The 22,349-nt window shown below is 41.1% G+C and overlaps 1 protein-coding gene across 1 annotated transcript in view; it reads left to right on the top strand.

The window, feature by feature from the left end:
* Abca13 (ATP binding cassette subfamily A member 13) overlaps positions 1-22,349 on the top strand; it is a 433,105-nt gene that overhangs the window by 18,514 nt on the left and 392,242 nt on the right. The window contains exons 3-4 of the mRNA XM_021210848.2: positions 7,220-7,313; positions 11,672-11,795. Coding sequence (XP_021066507.1) covers positions 7,220-7,313; positions 11,672-11,795 — 218 coding nt within the window. The remainder of the gene's footprint in view (positions 1-7,219; positions 7,314-11,671; positions 11,796-22,349) is intronic.

The following is a 22,349-nucleotide window of genomic DNA, read 5'->3' as shown; positions in this document are numbered from 1 at the left end:
GATGGGGAAGGTGCGCAGAGGTCTGGGTCTCAGCTCTTCCTCCTGGCTGAGAATGAAGACCCCAAGGGCCCCTGTCCAAGAAGCTCTGTTGCTTCTGTGGCCCTGTGCCCAGTCTTTCAAACTGGTCTTTCCTTGTCTAAACCCTGCAGCTTTTTTCTTTTATTTCATCTCTTATCTTTAATGAATAGTCTGAAGTTCACTAGCCACAGCTCAAGAATGGTTAATTTTCCAAAGCATAGCATAAAATTGCTCTTTAATCTTCAGATGACGTCTTCTATAGCTTTGGCCATTTTGGGGTTCCATTTTTAAAATTCTTTCACTCAGAGATGCTAATTTCCTTTTCTCTTTCTTTCTTTCTTTCTTTCTTTTTCTTTTTTTTTCTTTTTTTTGGTTTTTTTGAGATAGGGTTTCTCTGTATAGCCCTGGCTATCCTGGAACTCACTCTGTAGACCAGGGGGGTCTCAAACTCAGAAATCTGCCTGCCTCTGCCTTCCAAGTACTGGGATTAAAAGCGTGTGCCACCACTGCCTAGCAAGAGATGCTAATTTCTTATACTACATAGTCTTTGCTTTTTCTGTTCGAATAATTTTGCGTTTAACATACTTCATAAGATAACTATTGTTAACTCCAACTTTATGTGATTAAGGATTCATGTGTAGCTAGTGTCTATTATTGTTGTTGTGGTTTTTACATCTGTGCAGTTTCTTTTGTTCTCTTTGTTTAGCCCAGTAAGCGGATGTGCTCTGGAGCACTTTGGCAGCTTAGCTAGGGGACTGTATTTGTTCTTGACTCCTCAGTAATCTTCTTTTCTAAATGCTTCTGTTTTTATTTTTTTTATTTTTTATAACAGGAAGTACGCTAGAGATGATGGTGGATTTGAAGAGGGAGCTCATCTGAGATAGATGAAAGAAAATATTTATTACATTAATTGGGCTCTGTGTTCTCCTGTGAATTTTGCTAGATATTTTATACTATGTTCACTCCCTTTATTTGGGGAAGAATCTGTCCTGTTGAGACTAAATCATTTTGTAGGTCTTTATTATTATTATTACTATTATTATTATTATTATTATTAATTATTATTTTAGGGATCAGGCAAAGACAAGTTTTCCTGTTTCCTCTAACTCAGTGGTTCCCAACCTTCTTAATGCTGTGACCCTTTAATACAGCCCCACATGTTGTGGTGATCCCCAACCATAAAATGATTTCATTGCTTCTTTATAACAAATTTTGCTCCCTTAATGACTTGTAATGTAAATATATGATATGTTCCATATCTGATCCGTGACTCTCCAAGGGGTTACGACCCACAGGTTGAGAACCACTGCTCTAACTTTTCTTTTCTATCCCACTCCTTATTTTTGTCTGAAGTGGGAAACTCTCACCATATTTTTTATCCAGATCCTCTATGCATGTTCAGACTGTTGGGGTCTCCTGAATTCTCTCCTATCTGAGCTGTGCTGAAAGCAAAAGGAAAAAAATCTCTATTTGTGTTTAGGATGAGATGTAACAGGAGAATAAAACTGGGACCCTTCCACCCATGAAGGTCATAGAGAAGGGCTCTGAAAGTCAGGTGTAAAGGGGACTCTTCACTTTCTCCTGATGGGAATGGCCTCCTGGGACTTGGCAAAAGGAGTGGCGGGCTTTGCAGTTGCTTGGAAAGGTGACCCGTGCTTTTTCAAGCATTGATAGGTTCAAGGGATGATTGATTCTTTTTCTTGAGAGCAGAGCCCATGGCACTGCTCATGCCCGGTGCTTTTGGACATTGATGGGCTACTTCACTTAGAGCAGATCACAGTGATCTGAAGTGAGAGCCTGAGGCCAGGAGGGAGAGCAGTCTTCTGTGACAGGAGGCATGCCCGTTAGCAGGAGTGTGATTAAAAATGCCGAGTGAGTTTCTGGGCTAATGACATATGAGAGGAAAATCATGAGAATGTGAGGAGAAAGAGAGACTTTGCCCCCCACAGAGAGACAGCCTCATGAAAGGAACCAATTCATGGGTTCACAGAGGACGACTACTACTACGTAGCAGAAGTTAGCATCTCTGTGGATGCTACCCTCTGGGGATAATGTCGGATTCAGAACAGTAGAAAGTTCTTCTATTTGCACTTTTTGAAAGGACAGTTGACCAGCTTGTAAATTAAAAAAAAAAAAATCCCAGAAGTAGTATTCTTTTAGGTTTAATTGGATTTCCTTTTGAATTTTAAAATCTTCAAAGGCTCTTCTTGAAGGGATGTAGAATTGTAATACTTTCAGTGATTTTCATTTGTAGCTACAAATTTGTCATTGGTTTAAGACTACATTGATGATATTTGTGGTCATGGCTAACAGTTTATTTGGCAAAATTCCTTAAATTTCATTTTCTTTGCATCTAGGAAAGACAGTAAAGATACTAATTTTTTTAATTCATAAGTTGCTTTCATGAAATATTTAAATACTAAAAAAGCAAGTATGATGGGCATGCCTATAACCCTAGCTCTTGGGTAGAGTTAGGAACTACTCCAACAGGTTAGGGCTACCCTCAAACACATAGTGAGTGTGAGGCAAGCCTGGGCTATCTGAGACCCTACCTCAAACAAAAAGCAAAACAAAAAAGGCAAATGAAATAGAAAATATCAGGACCACCCAAGGCCAAGAGAGGGTTAAATCCTTTAAAACCCAGAAAATGATGATTTTTTACAAGGTAGTTAAAAATGACTTAATAGAGAAATAGGAACCTGGAAGAACAGAGAATTCATAGGCAAGGAGTTGTTAGGTGTTTAAAAACACTGTTCCCTCCTAGTAATGCAAGCAAATTACTTTTACCTATCAACTGGAGGCTGCAGCTGTAGTTCAGGCGTGAAGTGATTGTCTAGCATGTAAGAGGCCCTGGGTGGGATCCCAAACCCTACCAGAAAACAGCAAAACGTAAGGGAGTCAATGCTGCATGCTGTCGGGTGAGGTGGGACAGAGTGTGGGTCAGACTTCACTCTCAATGAGAGAGTTACAGTTTTGTCTACCCAGACTCAAACCCAGGATCAAATTCAAGTGGACTTTTGCTTATGGATTGAACTTAGCCATGTTCTTTCATAAGCCAGTCAGAGATGTAAAAAAACCGTGGTAGCTTCGTCACCAAGTAGAAAGTCAGGCATATTTCTGTAAGTAGGTAATTGGTTAAATAATCTAATATTAGAGGATTTTAAGTATTTCAAAAAAAAGGCAGATCTTTCAATGATGATATGAAAAATTCTCTCTGAAATCCTTATACTTATGTAATACACCTATACACGTAAATGTGAATTAATAAACTCGAGGTCATTGACCATTTGGGACAATAATCACGTTCCAGTTTACTTTAGAAATTTTATACCCGTTCATGTATTTATTTATTTATAATATCGACTATCACTTTGTTTTATTAGTCTATTGATCTTGAATGTTTTCTCTTTATAATGTTGTTTTTAAAAGCTAGCCACATGTGGATAAGAGAAGGATGCCCTCCTCCCTGCCTCTAACCATTGACATCTATGGCAGGCTGAAGAGTTGGCTCTGGAGTATGAGAGTAGGAGAATTGGCCATATCCCTTATCAGCTACAAGAACTTGGGAGCGTGGGCCCTGCACCTTACCTGAACAGCAGGGTAGAGCTGGCCCTGGCTGTGAGTGATGGGGCTGCGGTGTCTCTGGTGAGCTGGTTCAGAGAGCGTGAGAGCTGCCAGAGAACTCTCAGGCCCAGATCCAGGGCTTTGAATTTGGCCACCTCAACATCTACTCCATTAATGAACTACTGAGTGTATGAAGGAACCAATCTTGGTCCTACAGTTCCAAAAACTACAGGATTTTCATGACACAGGACAACAACAAGATATCCAAAGTTAGTCTCAGTGAGGTTCCAGTATCAGTAGAGTAGCAGAAGCCAGAGGCCTTGAAACAGACCAAACATTTAAACATTTAAAAACATTTAAAAACAAGGAAGTATGGAAAAGGATATACTGTGTGACACATGTGACACACTACAGCTTCCATGAGATTTTTATTTTCTTTGTTGTTGGGGATGTTGTAAGGGTTGGAGGGGAGGAGAAGATGAGTGGGATTGGGGTGCATGATGGGGAATTCACAAAGAACCAATAAGAAATTTTAAAAAGCCAGCCACTATATGCCATCTTTTTCTTTTTTCTCTTTTTTTTTTGGCGGGGGGGGGGGAGAACAGGGGGAGGAACAAGGGTAACGGGTGGACCTTGGAGGAAAGTGAGTGGTGTGCTCAGGGTTTGTGATGTGAAATTCCCAAATAATCAATAAAAATTTTATGAAAAAAATGAAGAATGAAAAAATGCTGCCTTTTTTAAACACTTTTTTTTTTTTTTTTTTTAGTTTTTTTTCTCTGTGTATCCCTGGCTGTCCTGGAGCTCACTCTATAGACCAGGCTGGCCTCGAACTCAGAATTCTACTACCTCTGCCTCCCAAGTGCTGGGATTAAAGGCATGGGCCACCACTGCCTGGCAAAATGCTGCTTTTTATTACAAGCACATTTAATATACCCATCCATAAGTTAAGAATCCTACCCTACTCAAAGTTCCCTATCCCAACATGCAGTAAATTGTTTTGTTGATACATGCAGTGACCAGAACGATACTATGAGTTGCAGCCTCTTAAAGTCTTATTTTTGGTCACCAGTTTTAATGTCAAGGATCAGCAAGTGTTAGTATCTATTAGTACATACTGTTAGTAACTGGTACACATTAATGGCTTCATGGTAAGTCTTCCATACATGCGCCTTTCCCTCTCAGATCATGTTCACAGTCCAGTAGGCTCCGGCCAGTGCTTTCTCATTTAGCTTTAAGTGCTTCAGCCTGACGCTAGCCTGTACAGTCCTCTTTCTCTTTATGTGAACATGAGCTATTGAATTACAGCAGGAATGTCAGAAGTTTCCTGTTCTCTACTTGCTGGCTCAGGAAACACTTCCTTGGAATCCATCTCAAAGGATTGTGTCGCTTCTGCAATTACACCGGGGACTCAGATGTGCTTCTACCTGTGTTCTCCTTGCCCGTTTGAGGGAACACACACCTGGGTACACAGAGATTTGTTCTCTGTCTGTCTCCAACAAGCATATGGTGTGAGGGAGATGGTAATGGCAGGCTGAGAAATAAAGAAGCCCAAAAGACCACAAGCTCACTTTCAGTTCAAGCATTAGAACTTGGAATCTGAAGCCATAAGACACTATCTTCGGTGTCTGATTGGAGAGTAGCTTGCTGAGTTTTAGGCAGGGTTTTTTTTTTTTTTTTTTTTTTTTTTTTGAACGTATCCACTGCCTTACCCATGTTGTGTATTAGAGAAGTGAGATGGGCTGAAATCAATATGGATTATTCATAATAACATTGGCTTAAAAGTTGTATCTCTTTCTCACATCAGTTCCTTAGTCCACTGTCAGTTCATTTTTTTCAATTTTGAAAATGTAAGATTGGGGCTGTGTATGGCTTAGTGGTAACACATTTGCCCAGTGTGCATGAGGACCTGGGATCCAGTCCTGGCAGTGCAAAGATAGTTCAGCTTTCATTTTACTGCAATCCTCTGGCCAGCTCTTTAGAGTGTCCAAAGATTTGACTATAGTAATCTTAGGTTGAGTTTATTCCAGTTTATCCAAAGCAATTCACAGGATGGGTTATTTTAACACAAAAAGTGCTGCCCTTTAGAAGCATGGGCCTGTGGCCTGTGTATATTCACTTGGTTGAGTATTGTGTAACCAGCAAAGTGAGAGCAGGGTTCTAGGATGGGGCCAGGGAATGTGGTTGAGAAAAATGAACAGGAGTTGATTTGTTGAAGCACAGGAGGTGCGGGTGAAGATTTTAATTCTTTAACTTCTTTAATGACACTTCTAAAATTTAAAACAATCTTGGAAATGAAAAGAAACAGGATCCAGGACAGGTGAGAAAGATGAGGAGGAAATATCATGGAATGGGATCTCAAGGAAATGAGCAAGAACTTCTCTCAGCCCCAACTGAGCCTGGATCCTTGGGCTTCTCTCAGGCCCCAGCTGAGTCTGGATCCTGGGCCTTCTCTCAGCCCCAACTGAGCCTGGATCCTGGGGTTTCTCTCAGCCCCAACTGAGACTGGATCCTGGGGCTTATTGAGCTATGCCCAGCCCCATAGAGTAAAATGTAGACATGGGATGACTGCATCTTGCCAGAGGCAAAGAGAACATCTGTCAGTAGCCACCCACAAGGCACAGTCTGATAAATAACTATTTCTCAATACAGAAAGGTGCCACACTATAAATTTGTCAGAGAAAAATCAAGGTTGGAAGAACCTAGGTAGACCATAATAAAACTGTCTCAGGAACTCTGGGCCTGAGAACTTCATGGATGTGCCAGACCAAGAAAAGGGTGAAGCTTCCTCTTCTGGACCCTGTTAAGAGGAGGGCCCATAAGTCGTGCCAGCCCCACCAACCTGTCAAACCTGACCACCCAGTGTTTGTGTCAAGAGACCCCTAGGCAGAGAACTCCCAACTGTCCTAGCATCTTCAGCATGCTTCAGTCCCTGATGCTCATGTGTCCTTCTTGAGTGGTTGTCTGTCTGTCTACTGGCTCATCTGTCGGGACCCAGTCTTGCCTCTCCCTTTTACAGCTTCCAATATCCTGTACCTTGCACTACCTGGTACTTTGTGGCTCAGCTCTGTCTCTGTAGTCTGCCCAAAGGGAACAGGTGCAGTGAGGACCTCAGGCACCCCACCTCCCACCCCACCCCCATCCCCCTCCTCATTCCTTATGCTAGTACCCATGGGGCCTTTTCCCATCCCTCTCAGATTCTATCTTAAGCTTCTTTGAAATTCTTTAGACTTGGTTGGGACTTATAGCTCTTCTGTAGCCATTCTGTAATACACATAGAGATATATTTACTACACGATGTATAATGTGTGATCCAATATTACTTTTGGTCATTGAGACAGGAATAAAGGAAAATGTGCTTGCCTTGGCCAACTACCAAGGAGGGTGGGAGTTCTGTTTTGTTTTGTTTTGTTTTTTTTGGCACATTGTTGTCAATGAAACCATTGTCCCTTGTGTATTTGTTGTTATTCAATACGTTTTGATGCTGTGTTCACCTATGTTTCTGACAAGCATGCTTACAACTCAGATAGGGACAACAGTAACTTTCTAGGAAAGTAGCCTGACCCGGCTACCCACCATCCTTCAAATGGTTAGAGTGCCTAGACACATGCTCAGCATTTTGTCTTTTATATTTTTCCAGATTCTCTCCCTGGCTGAGTTCTTCTGGCCGTGCATCCTGTTCATGATTCTGACTGTGCTTCGTTTTCAAGAACCTCCCAGACACAGAGAGAATTGTAAGTTTCATGTTTTTTAAAAATTATTTTATTTATTTACATTCCAGTCATTGCCCCCCAGTACCCCCTCCCGAAGTTCCTCATCCCATTCCTCCTCCCCCTTGCCTCTGAGAGGGTGCTATCCCTCCATCAGGAACCCCCCAACCCCCTTGGGGTCTCAAGGCTCTCAAGAATTAAGCACATCTTCTTCCACTGACACCAGACCAGGCAGACCTCTGCTACATATATTCTAGGGGCTTCATAGCAGCCTGTGTATGCTTCTGGTTGGTGGCACAGTCTCTGGGAGCTCCCTGGGGTATGGGTTAGTTGACATTGCTGGTCTTCCTATTGGGTCGCTATCCCTTTCAGCTTCTTCAATCCTTCCCCTAATTCAACCAAAGGGTCTCTGACTTTAGTCCAATGGTTGGGTATAAGTATCTGCATCTGTCTCAGCCAGCTGCTGTAGGGCCTCTCAGAGGACAGCCATGCCGGGTTCCTATCTTTAAGTACATCATAGCATCAGTAATAGTGTCAGGCCTTGGTGTACCCCCAGGAGATGGATCCCAAGTTAGACCAGACTTTCGTTCAGACTCCATTTTTGTTCCTGCAGTTCTTTTAGACAGGAACAATTCGGGTTCAGGAATTTTGACTGTGGGTTAGTAGCCCTGTGCTCCCACTTGAGGTCCTGTCTGTCTACTGGAGGTAGACTCTTTGGGTTCCCTTTCCCTAATGTTGGGTATTTTGGATAACGTCATCCCCATCGAGTCCTGAGAGTGTCTCACCTCCCAGGTCTCTGGTTTAAATACAGTATAATAATCACTTTTCCATGGGAAGCTTGTAAATTAGAAATGTCCAAAGAAAAAACAACCTCACTTTCCTCTGTTCTTTATTGACAGTGGGGTAGATGACTAGGGCTCAATTAAGACAACAACAACATACTTGAGGAATGTGCCAGGAAGAGGCAACTCAGGTTTCTTTATTGCTTAAGAATGACATCTATAGATGTTTGCTCAATCTAGCAAATAGATGTATCCTTTCACCTAAGCTCAAATGACCTGGGCTTGGATGTGTAAACCTTTATTCATTTAGGAAGAACTAGAAGCAGAGGTAAAGGAGACACCTTTCATTTTAACAGGGCACGATAGTGACAAAAATGTTGGAGGTAGAGACTGTGATGAAGGACATTCACTAATAAACTTACAATAATGTCCATTCCTCTAGCAGCATGACCATGCTGAGCACTTTGTCTGTCGGATTTGACAGCTCAGTAGCCAGCCATACCTCTTGAGAAATGGTGACACTGTTTTATTTTGACTATGTCACTTGAAATGCGTGGTTTGTTTTACTGTATCAGCTTCCCACAGAAAAGTGATTATTAAATGTTTATCTGTAGTAGGTTGTCAGTAATATTTAGGTTTTGCATACTGAAAAGGCCATGGGTCCAATGACTCCTATGTGTTTACGAGAATGGTACTGAAAATGATGAAGCTAGGGTATTGTAATTTCAGTTAGGAAGAGCTGAAAATCTTTTTCAGGATTTTAATATGTTATTTATTTATTTATTCAACAAATAGATATCTGGGGATCTTTTATTCCCTCAAAGAACACTCTAGCAGGATGGCCTATTAGAACAAGATATGACACAGTGAGAGAAGTATCATATGGGACTTGAGCAAGTGTACTCAAGGTTGGAGACTTCAAACTCCAATCCATCAAACGCCCACTGGGTGGCCTCTATTCTGGGTGCATTCCCAAGAAGGGTTACAGCCATCTAGAGAGATGTGTCTTTAATTTCTCGCTTCTCACTCTAGTTTTCTCTAGGACCTTGTGCCTTGTGTTTGCTAAGAATTTTACCTTTCTTGAAGCATTTATTTAAACACATTTATTTTTTCAGCTATCATCTACTCATCTTTGTTTGTTTATTCATGAAGTCATCAAATATTCAGTGAATATCTTCTGTGTGAAAACCATTGTGCTAAATTCTTGGCATAGTGGATCTTCAAGTTCAGATGAAGGAGATCATTTCCTAGATTCAAACAGGAGGAAGCTGTTCCCTGGATTTTATGAATTAGCACATCGATCAGGAGCTTCCCTATCATTGTCATTATCTCCAAGCACTATCCACTTGTGCAAAGAAAGGGCAGATAGGGTTGGGGCATGTTTTACCAGCACTTTATTGATTAAAATGTTGGCTCATTATAGGACTATTTTCTGAAAGACTTCCCTTGCTTCTTTCCTTCCCTCCCTCCCCTTTCCCCCTCCTTCTGTTCCCTTCCTTTCTTCCTTTCTTCCTTTCTTCCTTTCTTCCTTTCTTCCTTTCTTCCTTTCTTCCTTCCTTCCTTCCTTCCTTCCTTCCTTCCTTCCTTCCTTCCTTCCTTCCTTCTTTTCTTCCTTGTTTCCCTTTTGCCCCCTCTCCATGCCTCCCTCCTCTTCCTTGTTTTAGTTGTCTTCTTCTCCTTCTCCTCCTTCTCCTTCACTGTCTTCTTTTTCTTCTGAGACTTGGTCTGTTTGTGTAGCCCTGGCTGCCCTGAAGCTCACTCTGTAGATCAGGTTGACCTCACATTCCAGAGATCTGCCTGCTTCTGCTTCCCCAGTGCAGGATTAAAGGTGTGGACCATCATGCCAGATTCCTGAAAAGTTTTGATATTATTCAATATAGTAAATATATTTTGTGCTATATGATGTTTAGAAATTTCATGTAAATGTTTAATAGTACAAGCTGGATTCTGTCTGAAAGCCTTTACCCAAACTTAAAAGTATTCATTTTATTTTTCCTACTCATGGTTGATTTGTAGAGAGCTGTGCCAAGCGGCTTGGCTATGTAAAAGAAGAGTGACTACTATCTGGTGAGGGAAGATGGTTAAATACAGTGAGAGTTATATCATTTGCCAAGGAGGGTGTGCCTCAGATACCTTTTCAGTTAATAACATGGTAAATAACATAACATTATGGAGTGTAGAACAGATATCCTGTTGTGTCTTTGCATGGCTTGGATCCTGGAACTGTAAGTAGGGGCAGCAAGGGGTGAAGAAATATTACACACAAATGCAGAAAATTTGGAATTGGGTTGTCTGGGAGAAGCTGTATCACCCTCAAAGTGCAGCATTTTGTTATATGCAGTTGAAAAGGGGTGTAGGTTATTGCATACAGCTGATCAGCAGGCAGGGTTATTATACACAGCCGAATGATGGAGATAGGTTTATTACATACAGATAAGTAAGTATGCTTATTATATATACCTGAACAAGGAGGCAGGTTTAGCTAATCTCAATAGGATGAGGGTCTGTAGGGAAGTTGTCTCTATGCCATAAACCTCCAGGGGGAAAGCTATGGTGGACTCTTTCTATATCCACATACAAATTAGAAGGCTTTGCCATCTGTCTGAGCTTCACCTGGGGAAGGTGTTGCTATTTCCATGGAGCTGAGTCACTGGGGTCCTTGACATGGCTGTATCTATGTCAGGCAACACACATTCATTCAGGATGTTACTTGCTCCCCACATTCCCCTATCCCCCCCTTTTTAAAGATCTATTTATGTATATGAATTCACTGTAGCTGTCTTCCGAAGGATCCTATCAGCTGCTATGCCCAACAAAAGCAAAAGGAATGCCTTAGTAAGCTTAGGATTGAAGGTTCTAGCTAGGTGAGAATACATTTTGCAGTATTAGCTGGAGAAATAACCTGGTCATAAGTCTTTTTACTTTTTTAGGATGTGCCAATGTAATTGGGCCACATCCATGCTGCCAAGGGCACACTTCCATAACACAGCCCTAGAACCAATGAAGTCTCCACCCCATTCCATGGTTTCACCAAATATCCAAACCAGCAACACAAAACTACCCATTTCTCAATTTCACTTGTTCCAAGAATCTCTCTGTAAATATTAACATGTAACAGATATCTTTAGATTCTACCTGTTAACATATAACTGCATAGCTATAGATTCTTCTCATTCATATATAACTGCCTATGTTGAAATGTTCTTCCTTGCATTCCTTTATTTGTTCAGTTACCCTTAATTCTTTATTTTATTAGTGTGCTTCTCATGAAAGCATTCCCTCTTTTTTTCTAATCCTTGAGAGTTCCCCATAGCCATTGTCTACTGTTCATGACCCTGTTTGGGCATCATCTTCTGTATTCTGCATGGCTCCAGGACTGACCTAACTGGGACAGCAAGAGAATAAAGAAAGGACAAACACATGAACACAGAAAAGTTAGGTTCTGGTGCACTGGTCTCCTAGTGGAGAAGCAACTGCTCCGACAGAAGCTCAGCATGTTTATTATACATGGTTTGACAGGGAGCCAGGGTCATTGTATACAGCACCCTACTTTGGACAATAGTTGTCAGAACTAATTTCTCTCCTTGTGTTTATGACCAGGTTACTTGCAAGCTCGGGATCTGCCCAGCCGGGGCGTTCTTCCTTTTGTTCAAGGACTTCTTTGTAACACTGGCTCAAGTTGTAGAAACATCAGCTTTGAGAGTTCCATGGATCATCATTTTCGGTATGAGAAATGCAAACATCCTTTTCAGAATTCCTAAGATGGTTTTATATGCTGTCCCTTCTCTCCAAAGCCCCCAACTTCTACAATGTCATGTGATTTTTATGCATGCTTAGTAATCTAGGGTGTGTTAGGGACCATAAAAGGCTAGAATTCAGAGTTTAAAAACAAACATCTTTTATTGCTTAGATTCACATAATAATCACTTCTACTGATGTCCACTGTGTTTTGAGACATGTTAAATGTTGATGGGAAAATTTTATTGTCACTTGATTATTTCTTGTAGTAGTTAAACTGTAACTTCAAAATTACTTTCTTAGTCAGTTTTTCATTTGGGTGTAGTTGAAAAATGATTGGTTTGGGGGCTACATGCTAGGGGTTCTTACTGTGCTACAAGTTGACCAAGATCTTATGCCAGGTTGTGGTCAGATGAAAGAACAGCCAGGCACTACTTTCTTTTCTGCACTAACCCCCTTAAGATGCTCAATGGCTTTACTGGCCTCTTGGATTCTTACAATGCTGAGCTATGCCAAGATAGCCTACGGCCTTATTTAGTATTGCTAATCAAGAGACAAAACAGGGGTTGGTTTAACTGACAAGATTCAAAATTAAGAGGTTTAAATTGGAGAATCCAGAATGATACGGGAACTCTACTCAGGTGGAATAAAGAATGGAAGAATAACTGGTCAGTAATCATGTTCTGAATTATAAAGTTGCATGATGGGCAGTTGGGTTTATGCTTGTTGTATTTAAACAACCAAAGATTTTAAACAAAGTGAATGTTAAAACTGAAGCTGTTTATCTTTCTGCCTTAGGCTTTTAAATTTTATGTATATGTGTTGCCTGAATACATACATATGTACTATGCATGTGCCTTGTACCAAAAGAAGCTGGGAGAAGGTGTTGAATCTCCTCGAACTGGAGTTACAGATGGTTTTGAGTCACCATGTAGGTTCTGGGAACCAGACCAAAGTCTTCTGGAAGAACAAATGCTCTTAATTGTTGAGCCAGTTTTCCATCCCCATCTTTCTTACTTTAAACAGAATGCTTCCAGACAGCTTTAGACACAATGGGCACAATAATTATAAAGTGGTATTGTTTATATTACAAAACATCCTAAACGGAATAGCTTTGCAAAAATTCATAGACTACACATTGATTACTCAAAGTTCTGGCTGCCACGGAGTTCAATACTGAACGAAGTACTAGTGTATGGTAAGGATATGTTGCTCACATAAAATAACTTCTACTTGTGTCATCAAATAGTGGAAGGTGCAAGGGATGTCTCTAATCCTGCTTAGCAAGTCTCCTCCCTCATGATCAATTCTCTACCCCATCTCCTAATTTCATCTTAGGAACTGGGCATCAACATAAAGTTATAGAACAAAGATGCAAAGATTGAGACCATTGCAGGTGCTTGCTTTTCTGAGATAGGTATAAAAGTAGAGGTGACTTTTTGAAGTCATATAAATATAATCTTGAAATGCCCCATGATCTCATTTATCTGTCACAAATGTGCAGAATAAAAGAATGAAGATCCAGGACTCCCAGGGATGTACTGGGGACTGAGGATTACTATCACCCTTATTTCAGGTCTCCTGTGGTACTCTACTCAGAACAGAATGTCAAGATAACATGGAATTGGAAAGAATATAATTTTGTAGCCAAACAAATGATATGGTCTAGTTATAGTACCTTCTGATTTTGCAGTTCAACGAAAACCTTATGTTCTCTGTGACCACCTCGAGTATCTCCCATCTGGCTAAATTATGGTGAATATTAAGGACAAAATTTAGAAGGTTGTGACACATTCGGGACATGGACTCAAGCATTAGAGAGATAGGGGTTATAATAAGTTTTAGTAGAGTGGATGTATCTGTTATTTAAAATTTCAGCATTAATGCTCTCTGTCTCTGATGTCTGTCTGTCTGTCAGTGTGTATGTATGCATGTGCGTGTGAGTGTGTGTGTGTGTGTGTGTGTGTGTGTGTGTGTGTGTGTGCACGCGCGCCATGGTGCATGCAGATGTCAAAGGAAAATCTGCGGCAGTTGATTCTCTGTTTCTACTGTGTGGGTACTGGGGCTTGAACCCAGGTCATCAGTCCTGGCAGCAAACAGCTTGACCTCTGAGCTATCTAACCAGATCTTGTTTTGTTTATGCTGAGATAGGGTCTTGATATATAGCCCATGCTGGACTTCAGATCATTATCCCCCTGCCTCACAGTGAATGCTAAGACTATAGGTGTATTCCACGATGCCTAGGCATAAAACATTTTTGTTATATTTTGTTTTATTCTTTAAGTAGCTTACAAGGTAACAGGTATTTCATGCATGATTACTTTGATTTGACCTTCCTCCATGCCCCAGTATCCATTGTCTCTCCATCCCCATTTAAACTCTCCCACTGCCCAGCATTCCCCTTTCCACTTCAACTTTATCAGTGTGTTACCATCCTCCTGCCCCTCTCCCTAAAGACCCTTCTCTACCTCTGTGTGACCCTTTCTAATCTCTTATCATTTCTTCACACATACACAGACATTCAAAGATAAAAACATATAAAGGAGATGTGATGCTTGTCTTTCAGAGCTTGAGTTACCACTTTTAATATATTTTCCAGATCAATATATCTTCCTACAAATTTCATAATTTAATATTTCTTTCTGAGTGAATGAAATTCCATACTGTATATGGCCCATGTTTTCCTTACCCATGCATCTGCTTATGGACATCTAAGCATATTCCATTTCCTTGATATTTTGAATAAAGCAGCAATAAACAGAGATATAGTGTGCTTAGGAGGTTTTCTTTGAGGAAATCCTACATTTATTTCCATAATGGCTACAACAATATACATTCCTGTAGTCAACATTTGTTGTCTTTTTCCTTTAATGTTAATTTTTCTGATTTGGTGACAGGGAATCTCAAAGTTTTGATTAGAATTTTCTAATGGCTAAGGATGTTGGAAACTTTGAAACAATATCCACCAGCTGTTTATGTTTCTTCTTTTATCCTTGTTCAGTTTTTATGCTCACCCTTTGTGTCGTCTGCTTTCTTGGTTCTTTGTGTATTTCCAGATATTAATCCTCAGTCAAATGGCAAAGATTTTATCCTGTTCTGTGAGCTGCTTCTTCAGTCAATTGACAGTTTCTTTTGGTATAACAGCAGTCTTATGCCATGGACCAGGCTAAGTTGGGCCCCTCTCAATCCGCGGGAGAAATCAGGGTTCTGGACAGGTGGGCAAAGAGTTGGTGAGAAGGGGGTGACAGAAAGATGCGGACACAAGGGAGTGTGCTGTATCTGAATGTCATGTCAAATCGAGCATCAAACTTTTTTACAGGAGAAAATAGGGAAGTTAGGTGACACATCGGCAAGGTACAATATGGTTACCGGATGCTTAATGACTCTTACACAAAACAGAGGAATGCAAACACAAAGACTGGCAGGAACTGGGCGATAAAACAANTGAGACAAAGTCAGCTCTATCTAAGGTCAGCTATAGTCTTAGAAGCCAGGTGTGAGGTCTTTACACTCCCGGGGCAAGGACTTTCACACCCAAGTCATGGTTCTAATTAGGGAGTTCCGTTCTAGCTAACCTTCTCATGAATAATGTAATACTCTAAAACCACAGCCAGATCTACTTCCTAAACCATTGTAAATTCCTGTATATGGGAGCAACTTGGCTTTTATTCTAAGTGATAGTGTGGGGGGACTTTCTACTAATAAGTAATGTAGTCTGCCATACATAACTATAATAAGAGTTCTAAACTTACTTTGCTAAGCTTGCCCTGAGATTTCTAACTGTATGTAGTAGATAGTAATGTCTGATTTCTTCCACTATCTCTCTTACAATACTAGAGGCAATTCTGAATGTCACTGAATAAATAGGCAACATTCTTACTGAATTCCAAGTCCAGCGTCGGCTCAAGGACTACCTAGGGCATTGGTGAAGGCCAGGAAGCAAAGTTCGATTTTGCTTAGGTATTTGGCAAGTCATTGCTTGGAGGCACCTATAATAAAATAATACTGAAAGAGAGCACACAGACCCATGCCACGGTTCCAGGAGACTAAGTTTCCGTGAACTTTTTGCCTCTGGACTGCGTCCAGGCTTTTGGCCTATCACACGGGTCAGTACTGGAGTGGATGTAGCAGTCTTAATTTTATGCAAACCCATTTGTTAATTGTTTGTCTTACACCCTGAGCAACTGCAATCCTATGAGGAAGTCTTTGTCTGTATGTATGATGTATGTTTTGAAATGCTTTCCCTAGTTTTGTCTGTACTAGTTTCAAAATTCTAGGTATTAAGCCTTTTGCTTAGAGTTGTGTATTTATATGTGTGTATTTGTGCATGAGCACTTGTGTTCAGGCTGAGACATGAGGATCTAGTTTCAGTCTTCTACATGTAATATCCAATTTTCTCCGCACCATTTGTTAAAGAGCATGATGACTTTTCTCCAATGCGCATTTTTGGCAACATTGTCTAAAACCAGGTTCCTGTAGCTACCTGGATTTATGTTTGAATTTTCTATTCTAGTGATCAAAATACTTGTTTTTGGTCCAGTACTATGTTGGTTTTATACTATAGCTTAATAATAATGTAACTTGAAATAGATACGTTTTTTTTCATGCCTTGTTTATTTTATTTTTGATTTATTTTCTTGACGATTGTTATAGCTATCAGAGGCCTTTTGTGCTTCCAAATTAATTTTAAGTTTTTTTTCTATTTCTGTGATAAATAACATTAAAATTTTGATGGTGATCATCTTGAATATGTTAATACATTAATTTTGTCTCTGGCAACTTTGTTGCAAATGTTTATCAGCAGTAATAGTGGAGTCTTTCAGAGAATTCCATTGCTGTGTTTTTTTTAAAAAAAGCCAAGGATATGTTTTGTAGAGCATGGTGTGGTGCGGTGGGAGGGGTGCTTCAGTGGGCACTGGCTATAGGACAGGTCTAGTGAAGAATAGAGTTTATTAGGGGACATGGGAAGGGAGTTAAGAAGGGAGTAGAGGCAGAGAAAGGGAGGAGACAGAGGAGAGAAGAGGCCCACCCAGGATTATGTGGAAACAGAGGGGAGAAGGGAGAGGGGGGAAGGGGAGAGAGGGAAGGGCTCAGCAAGAGTGAAGGGGCTCAGAGCGTCAGAGAGAGAAAAGGGGCAGAGAGATCGAGGCGGTGCTAACCAGTACCTTTTATAGCAAGCCAGGCCTAGCTGGCTGTTGCCAGGTAACTGTTGGGTGGAGCCTAGAAGGAATGCCAACATGTATCATTTGCAAAGAAGGATACCTTGGTTCTACTGTTTCCTATTTGTGTACCTTTGATTTGCTGTTGTCTTATTGCTCTAGCCAAGACTTCCAGTATTAGACTGCGTGAGAGTGGGGAAAATCGAAACCTATTTTTAGGTCCTGAATTTTAGAGGAAATGCTTTCATTTCCCCCATTATTGCACACACACACACACACACACACACACACACACACACACACACACACACACACACACAAGCTGGGACACTTCCAAACGTCCCCTCCAATATTCCCAAGTTATTACTGACTAAAACCTACATTCCATCTTGGTTGCCCAGGACCCAGAACTGCAGCCCTCCGTGGTTAAGTTCCCCAGCACCTACATGACAGCTGTGTTCTCTTTCCAGCACTTCTCAGCATGGCATCTACTCCTTTCCTGGCATGGCAGCTATATCCCTGCCTCTCCTTCTTCAGTCCTTTGCCCAGGAATCCTAAAGTCCTGTCTTTGTCTCCCTGCCCAGCCACTGAATATTGAAATATGTTCCTTCTCTTTACAGTTTTTCAGGACTTTTATCATGAAGAGATAGTGGATTTTATCAAAGGCCTTTTATATATTAAGGTCATGTGATTTCTGAGTATATGCGATTGGGTTATAGTTATTGATTTACATGTTGAACCTGTATCTCTAAAATAAAAACCAACTTGATCATGATGATCTTTTGATATATATTTTAAAATTGGTTTGCAATTTGTTTTGTTGAAAAAATTCATTATCTCCAGGAAAGAGGAAGAGGCCCACCCAGGATTATGGCCAATAACTTTTTATTTTTGTTGTGTTTTTATCTGTTTTTGATAATCAGGGTAAAACTAACCTTACTGTGAGTTTGGCAGTATTCTTTTTCTTTCTTTCCTTTTTTTTTTTTTTTTTTTTTTTTGTTTTTCGAGACAGGGTTTCTCTGTATAGCCCTGGCTGTCCTGGAACTCACTATGTAGATCAGGCTGGCCTCAAACTCAGAAATCCGCCTGCCTCTGCCTCCCGAGTGCTGGGATTACAGGTGTGCGCCACCACGCCCGGCTTCTTTTTCTTTTTCTTTTTTTTTTTTTGATTTTATGAACTGTTTGGAGAAGGATTGGTGTTGGTCTGGTAGATGTCTCCCCCACCCCAAAATATAACTAGGTTTTTAATTAATTAATTAATTAATTAATTAATTAATCTGTGTGCTCCTCCATTTTAGCACCTACACTCTAGTTTGCAGAAACTTGGGGATTATAAAGTCAACATTGTGTTTATCTCACATCCTCAAAACCGTAGTCTATGCAAACATCCTTAGCATTACTAGGCTTTTAAGAACAGAGACTAAAATGCCTTTTGGGATTGAGATGGGCCAACTCAGAGGTGTGGGAAATGTAAGATGACAACAGAAAGAACAGTACAAGTGGTGAGGGAAGAGAAGCTGGTGGGAAGCCAGCTCTGAGGGCAGCCTCCATTACAGACCTGCCCTGCCAGGACAGCGGGTCGATGTTCATGTTTCAGGTAGTTCAAATTCTGCTGAAGTTCAAAGTAAAAACATCAAACCAAACCAAACCAAACTAGCAGCAAAAGGAAGCCAAACAATAGCAACAAAACTCCTAGCAACTCTCTTCTGACTGTCTTGGCTTACAAATACCTGAAAACACGTTTTCATTTCAAAACTAGTTAGATATCACCACGGTTGCTGCACGAAGGACCAGGATCTTTTCTAATCACCCGAGGGAAGCTTACCTTGGGCAGAGCCTCCAGGTACTCTCTGACATGGGAGCGTGATTATGAAAATCAGCTTCCTCATTCCTGGCTTTGTAGGGAGCTTGCCTCTGCTTCAGTAAGAGGATTTCAGGGCAAAACCACAATCATTAGTGACAGCAGATTATTCCCACAGTGATTTTTTTTTTTGAATCGCTCCTAGTTCAAGATAAAGTGAATAAGGCAAATTTGAAGTGTTCTATGATACTCATACACTCTACATCTGATCCCTCCCATTGCCAATCATTGTTATGAGGCAGGTTGAAGTCAGCCCAGCCAACATGTTCTTTGCTCTGTCCTGCATAACTTTCCTTGTGCCCCACTAGTTTAGACATTTACTCTCAATTTCCACTTAAAAAACTCTTTCTACTCAGAAGAAAAGGATTGGGCTCGAGAGATGGCTCAGTGGCTGAAGCCATGTCCTGCTCTTGCAGAAGATGTGAGTTCAGTTCTCAACACTAACATCTGTTGGGAAGGACACAACTTTATATCTTTATCTTTATGGGACCTGACTCCCTCTTCTGGTCTCTGCAGGCACCTGTACTCATGTGTGTGTGTGTGTGTGTGTGTGTGTGTGTGTGTGTGTATGTATGTGTACATCCCTACCTCTGCATAGACATGTAATCTTAAAAAGTTTCATTTATTTTAATTATTCATATGCCATGACCACCACTGTTTGTTTTTCCAGTTTGAAGTATTTCTAACCCGTATCATCCCCCATCTGCTGCTTTCTCTGCTGCTGTCTGCTGTCTTGTCTTTCAAATTTTGTCCCGTCTGCTTTTAAAGATGCTCTGATGGCCCCGGACCCAGCTTTTTTCATAACTATCTGAATCTTGCTTCACCCAAAGCAGCCTTTATAAGTGGGAGTGGAATTGTAACATGAAATCAGCCCCATCATCCCAAACTTGCTTATGGTCATGGCATTTTATCCCAGCAATAGAAGCCCTAGATAAGGTAGAAGTTGGTAGCACATTTGTGGGGTACTTTTGTGATAGACCTGACCATGTTTTTGGGAGTGTACTGACTGGTTTTGTGTGTCATCTTGACACAAGCTGGAGTTATCACAGAGAAAGGAGCCTCTCCTGAGGAAATGCCTCCAGGAGCTCCAACTGTAAGACATTTTCTCCATTAGTGATCAAGAAGGGAGGGCCCAGCCCATTGTGGGTGGTGCCATCCCTGGGCTGGTAGTCCTGGGTTCTATAAGAAAGCAAGTCAGGGGAAGCAAGTCAGTAAACAGCACCTCTCCATGGCCTCCTGCCTCCAAGTTCCTGCCCTGTGTGAGTCCTTGTCATGACTTCCTTTGGTGATGGACAGAAATGTGGAAATGTAAGCTGAATAAACACTTTCTTCCCCAATTTGATTCTTGGTCATGATGTTTTGTGCAGGAATACAAACCCTGACTAAAAGAAGCTGGTACTGGGAGTGGGGTATTCCTGTGACAGCCTGGCCATGTTTTTGGGAGGACCGTGGAAGGACTTTGGAATTTTGAGTTGGAAGAGTCATTGGGATGTTAAGAGCTCTTTGGGGGTGTTCTGTAAGAGCTTGGAAGATAATGTTGAGAACAGTGTAAATGATGGAGGCCTGGCTTCAGAAATTTTGGAGGAATGATTAAATACTATTATCAGGGCAGTTGCTGTTTTGATTGTGAAGATTCTGTGGTTTTGGTTAGCTGGGGCTGAAGAATCACCTGTGGTTAACAAGATACCAGAACTACTAAATCAAAACCTTTGCATTACTGGGATGATTGATTTTGATTAATCCTTTGGTTATTGATAAGGGTTATCAATATAGCAGTGATTAAGAAGAGACCAGCATCACTAAGGTGAAATCTTCTGGGAAGTGTTTCCTGAGAGCACAGAGAAGCTGTGTTCCAGAGGCAGCCACGGTTGTACCTTGTTTTGGCAGCCAGGCTTGATAATGTATAAGAGTCACTTAGGTGGTACTGGTTTTGAAACATGAAGGGGTAGCAGCTGATGCTTAGCACTATGAGAGGCCAGGAGGGGCCATTGGTGAAGGTGCAGCCTCAGTGGCAGTTGAAGGCCACTTATAATTCAAAGTCTAACTGTGGGCTCTACTAAAACACTTTCTTCAAAAGGGAATAATATTAGGGCACAGTCACAATCAAAAGCAACATCAAAATAAACCCTTTCCTCCCTAACTTGCTTCTTGGTCATGACGTTTTGTGGAGGAATACAAACTATGACTAAGACAGGGAGTTTGATCTGGAGAAGCCATTGAGTGCTGTGAGGTTAGTGATCCATGGTGGGAACTTAGATGATAATGCTGAGAGCAGGAGCAATCAGTGGAGGCCTGGGTTGTAAAGCTTCAGAGGGAGGCAAAGATTCTACCAGGGCTGTTTACATATTTTGTATTAAGAGTCTGTGATATCCTTTCAGCTAGAGATGTAGAACTGAAAGTTATAAGTACTACTAAAATGAAACATTTGTTTTGCTAGGATTTTTGAAATCTTCTGAGAAGTGTTTCCTCACTGAGGATATGTTCTAGAGGCAGCCACATTTGTATTTTGTGTTGGCTGTCAAACTTGGCAGTGTAATAGTCATCTAGGTGTTAAGGGAATCGAAGGCATGAATGGGTCATGGTGTCAAGCCCTAGTTTGACTTTTGACACCATGAGAGGCCAAGGGAAGCCATTGGTGAAGGCAGAGCCTCAACAGTAGTGAAAACCCCAGGACTGAAGGGGTCCTGGAGAAAACATGAGCCTTGATACCATGTGGTGGGGTCTGAGTCCTTGACGCACAGGAGAATCTATAGGTGAAGATGTAGCCTAATTGCAGAGGAGGCCTCAACACTGTGTAGCTGTCAGTAGCATGGGACAACTACTACTGACGATAGCAGGCACAGAAAGGAACCAGCCCGAGCCTAGGAAACCAGCTTCGTGTGATATATAATGGTGTTCTAAGCCATCTGGAGGAACTCAGAAGTTTCTGAGTGAGTCCCAGATCTCCGACGCCGAATTTACACTGTTGGAGTTGGGTTTGCTTTCATCTAATTATGACTGCGGCCTGGCTCTTCTTCCCTCGTGGAATAAGAATGTATTTAACTTATTCTGATCTTACTGGAGGCCTGCAGTTGCAAGACCTTGAAGTTTTAGGGGAGATTTTGGAGAACTTTGGGTGATACTGAGAAACTTTGAACTTTGAAAGAGACTTTGATACTTTAAAGGGACAAAATTTCCAAGTGTTTCAGTTTTTAAGGACTGTGGGCTTTTTTTTTTTTTTTTTTTTTTTTTTTACAAGTTGTACTGTTTTACTCTGCATGTCTTTTAATGTCATCTTGCTGGATTGGGGTCAAATGAGAAAGGAAGGGTTCTAGTGGAGTAGTGATGTGCTTGTGTGTTGAGATGACAAGAGTCTAGTTGCTCTGCCTAGTTCTATGTCAACTTGACACAAGCTGGAATTAACTGAGAAGAAACCATAATCGAGAAAATGCCCCCAGTAAGATTGTCCTGTAGGCAAGTCTGCAGTGCATTTTCTCAAGTAGTGATTAGTGTGTGTGTGTGTGTGTGTGTGTGTGTGTGT

This window comes from Mus pahari, chromosome 13 (assembly GCF_900095145.1).
Source record: "Mus pahari chromosome 13, PAHARI_EIJ_v1.1, whole genome shotgun sequence".
NCBI lineage: Eukaryota > Metazoa > Chordata > Mammalia > Rodentia > Muridae > Mus > Mus pahari.
This window is presented reverse-complemented; position numbering and strand designations above follow the sequence as displayed.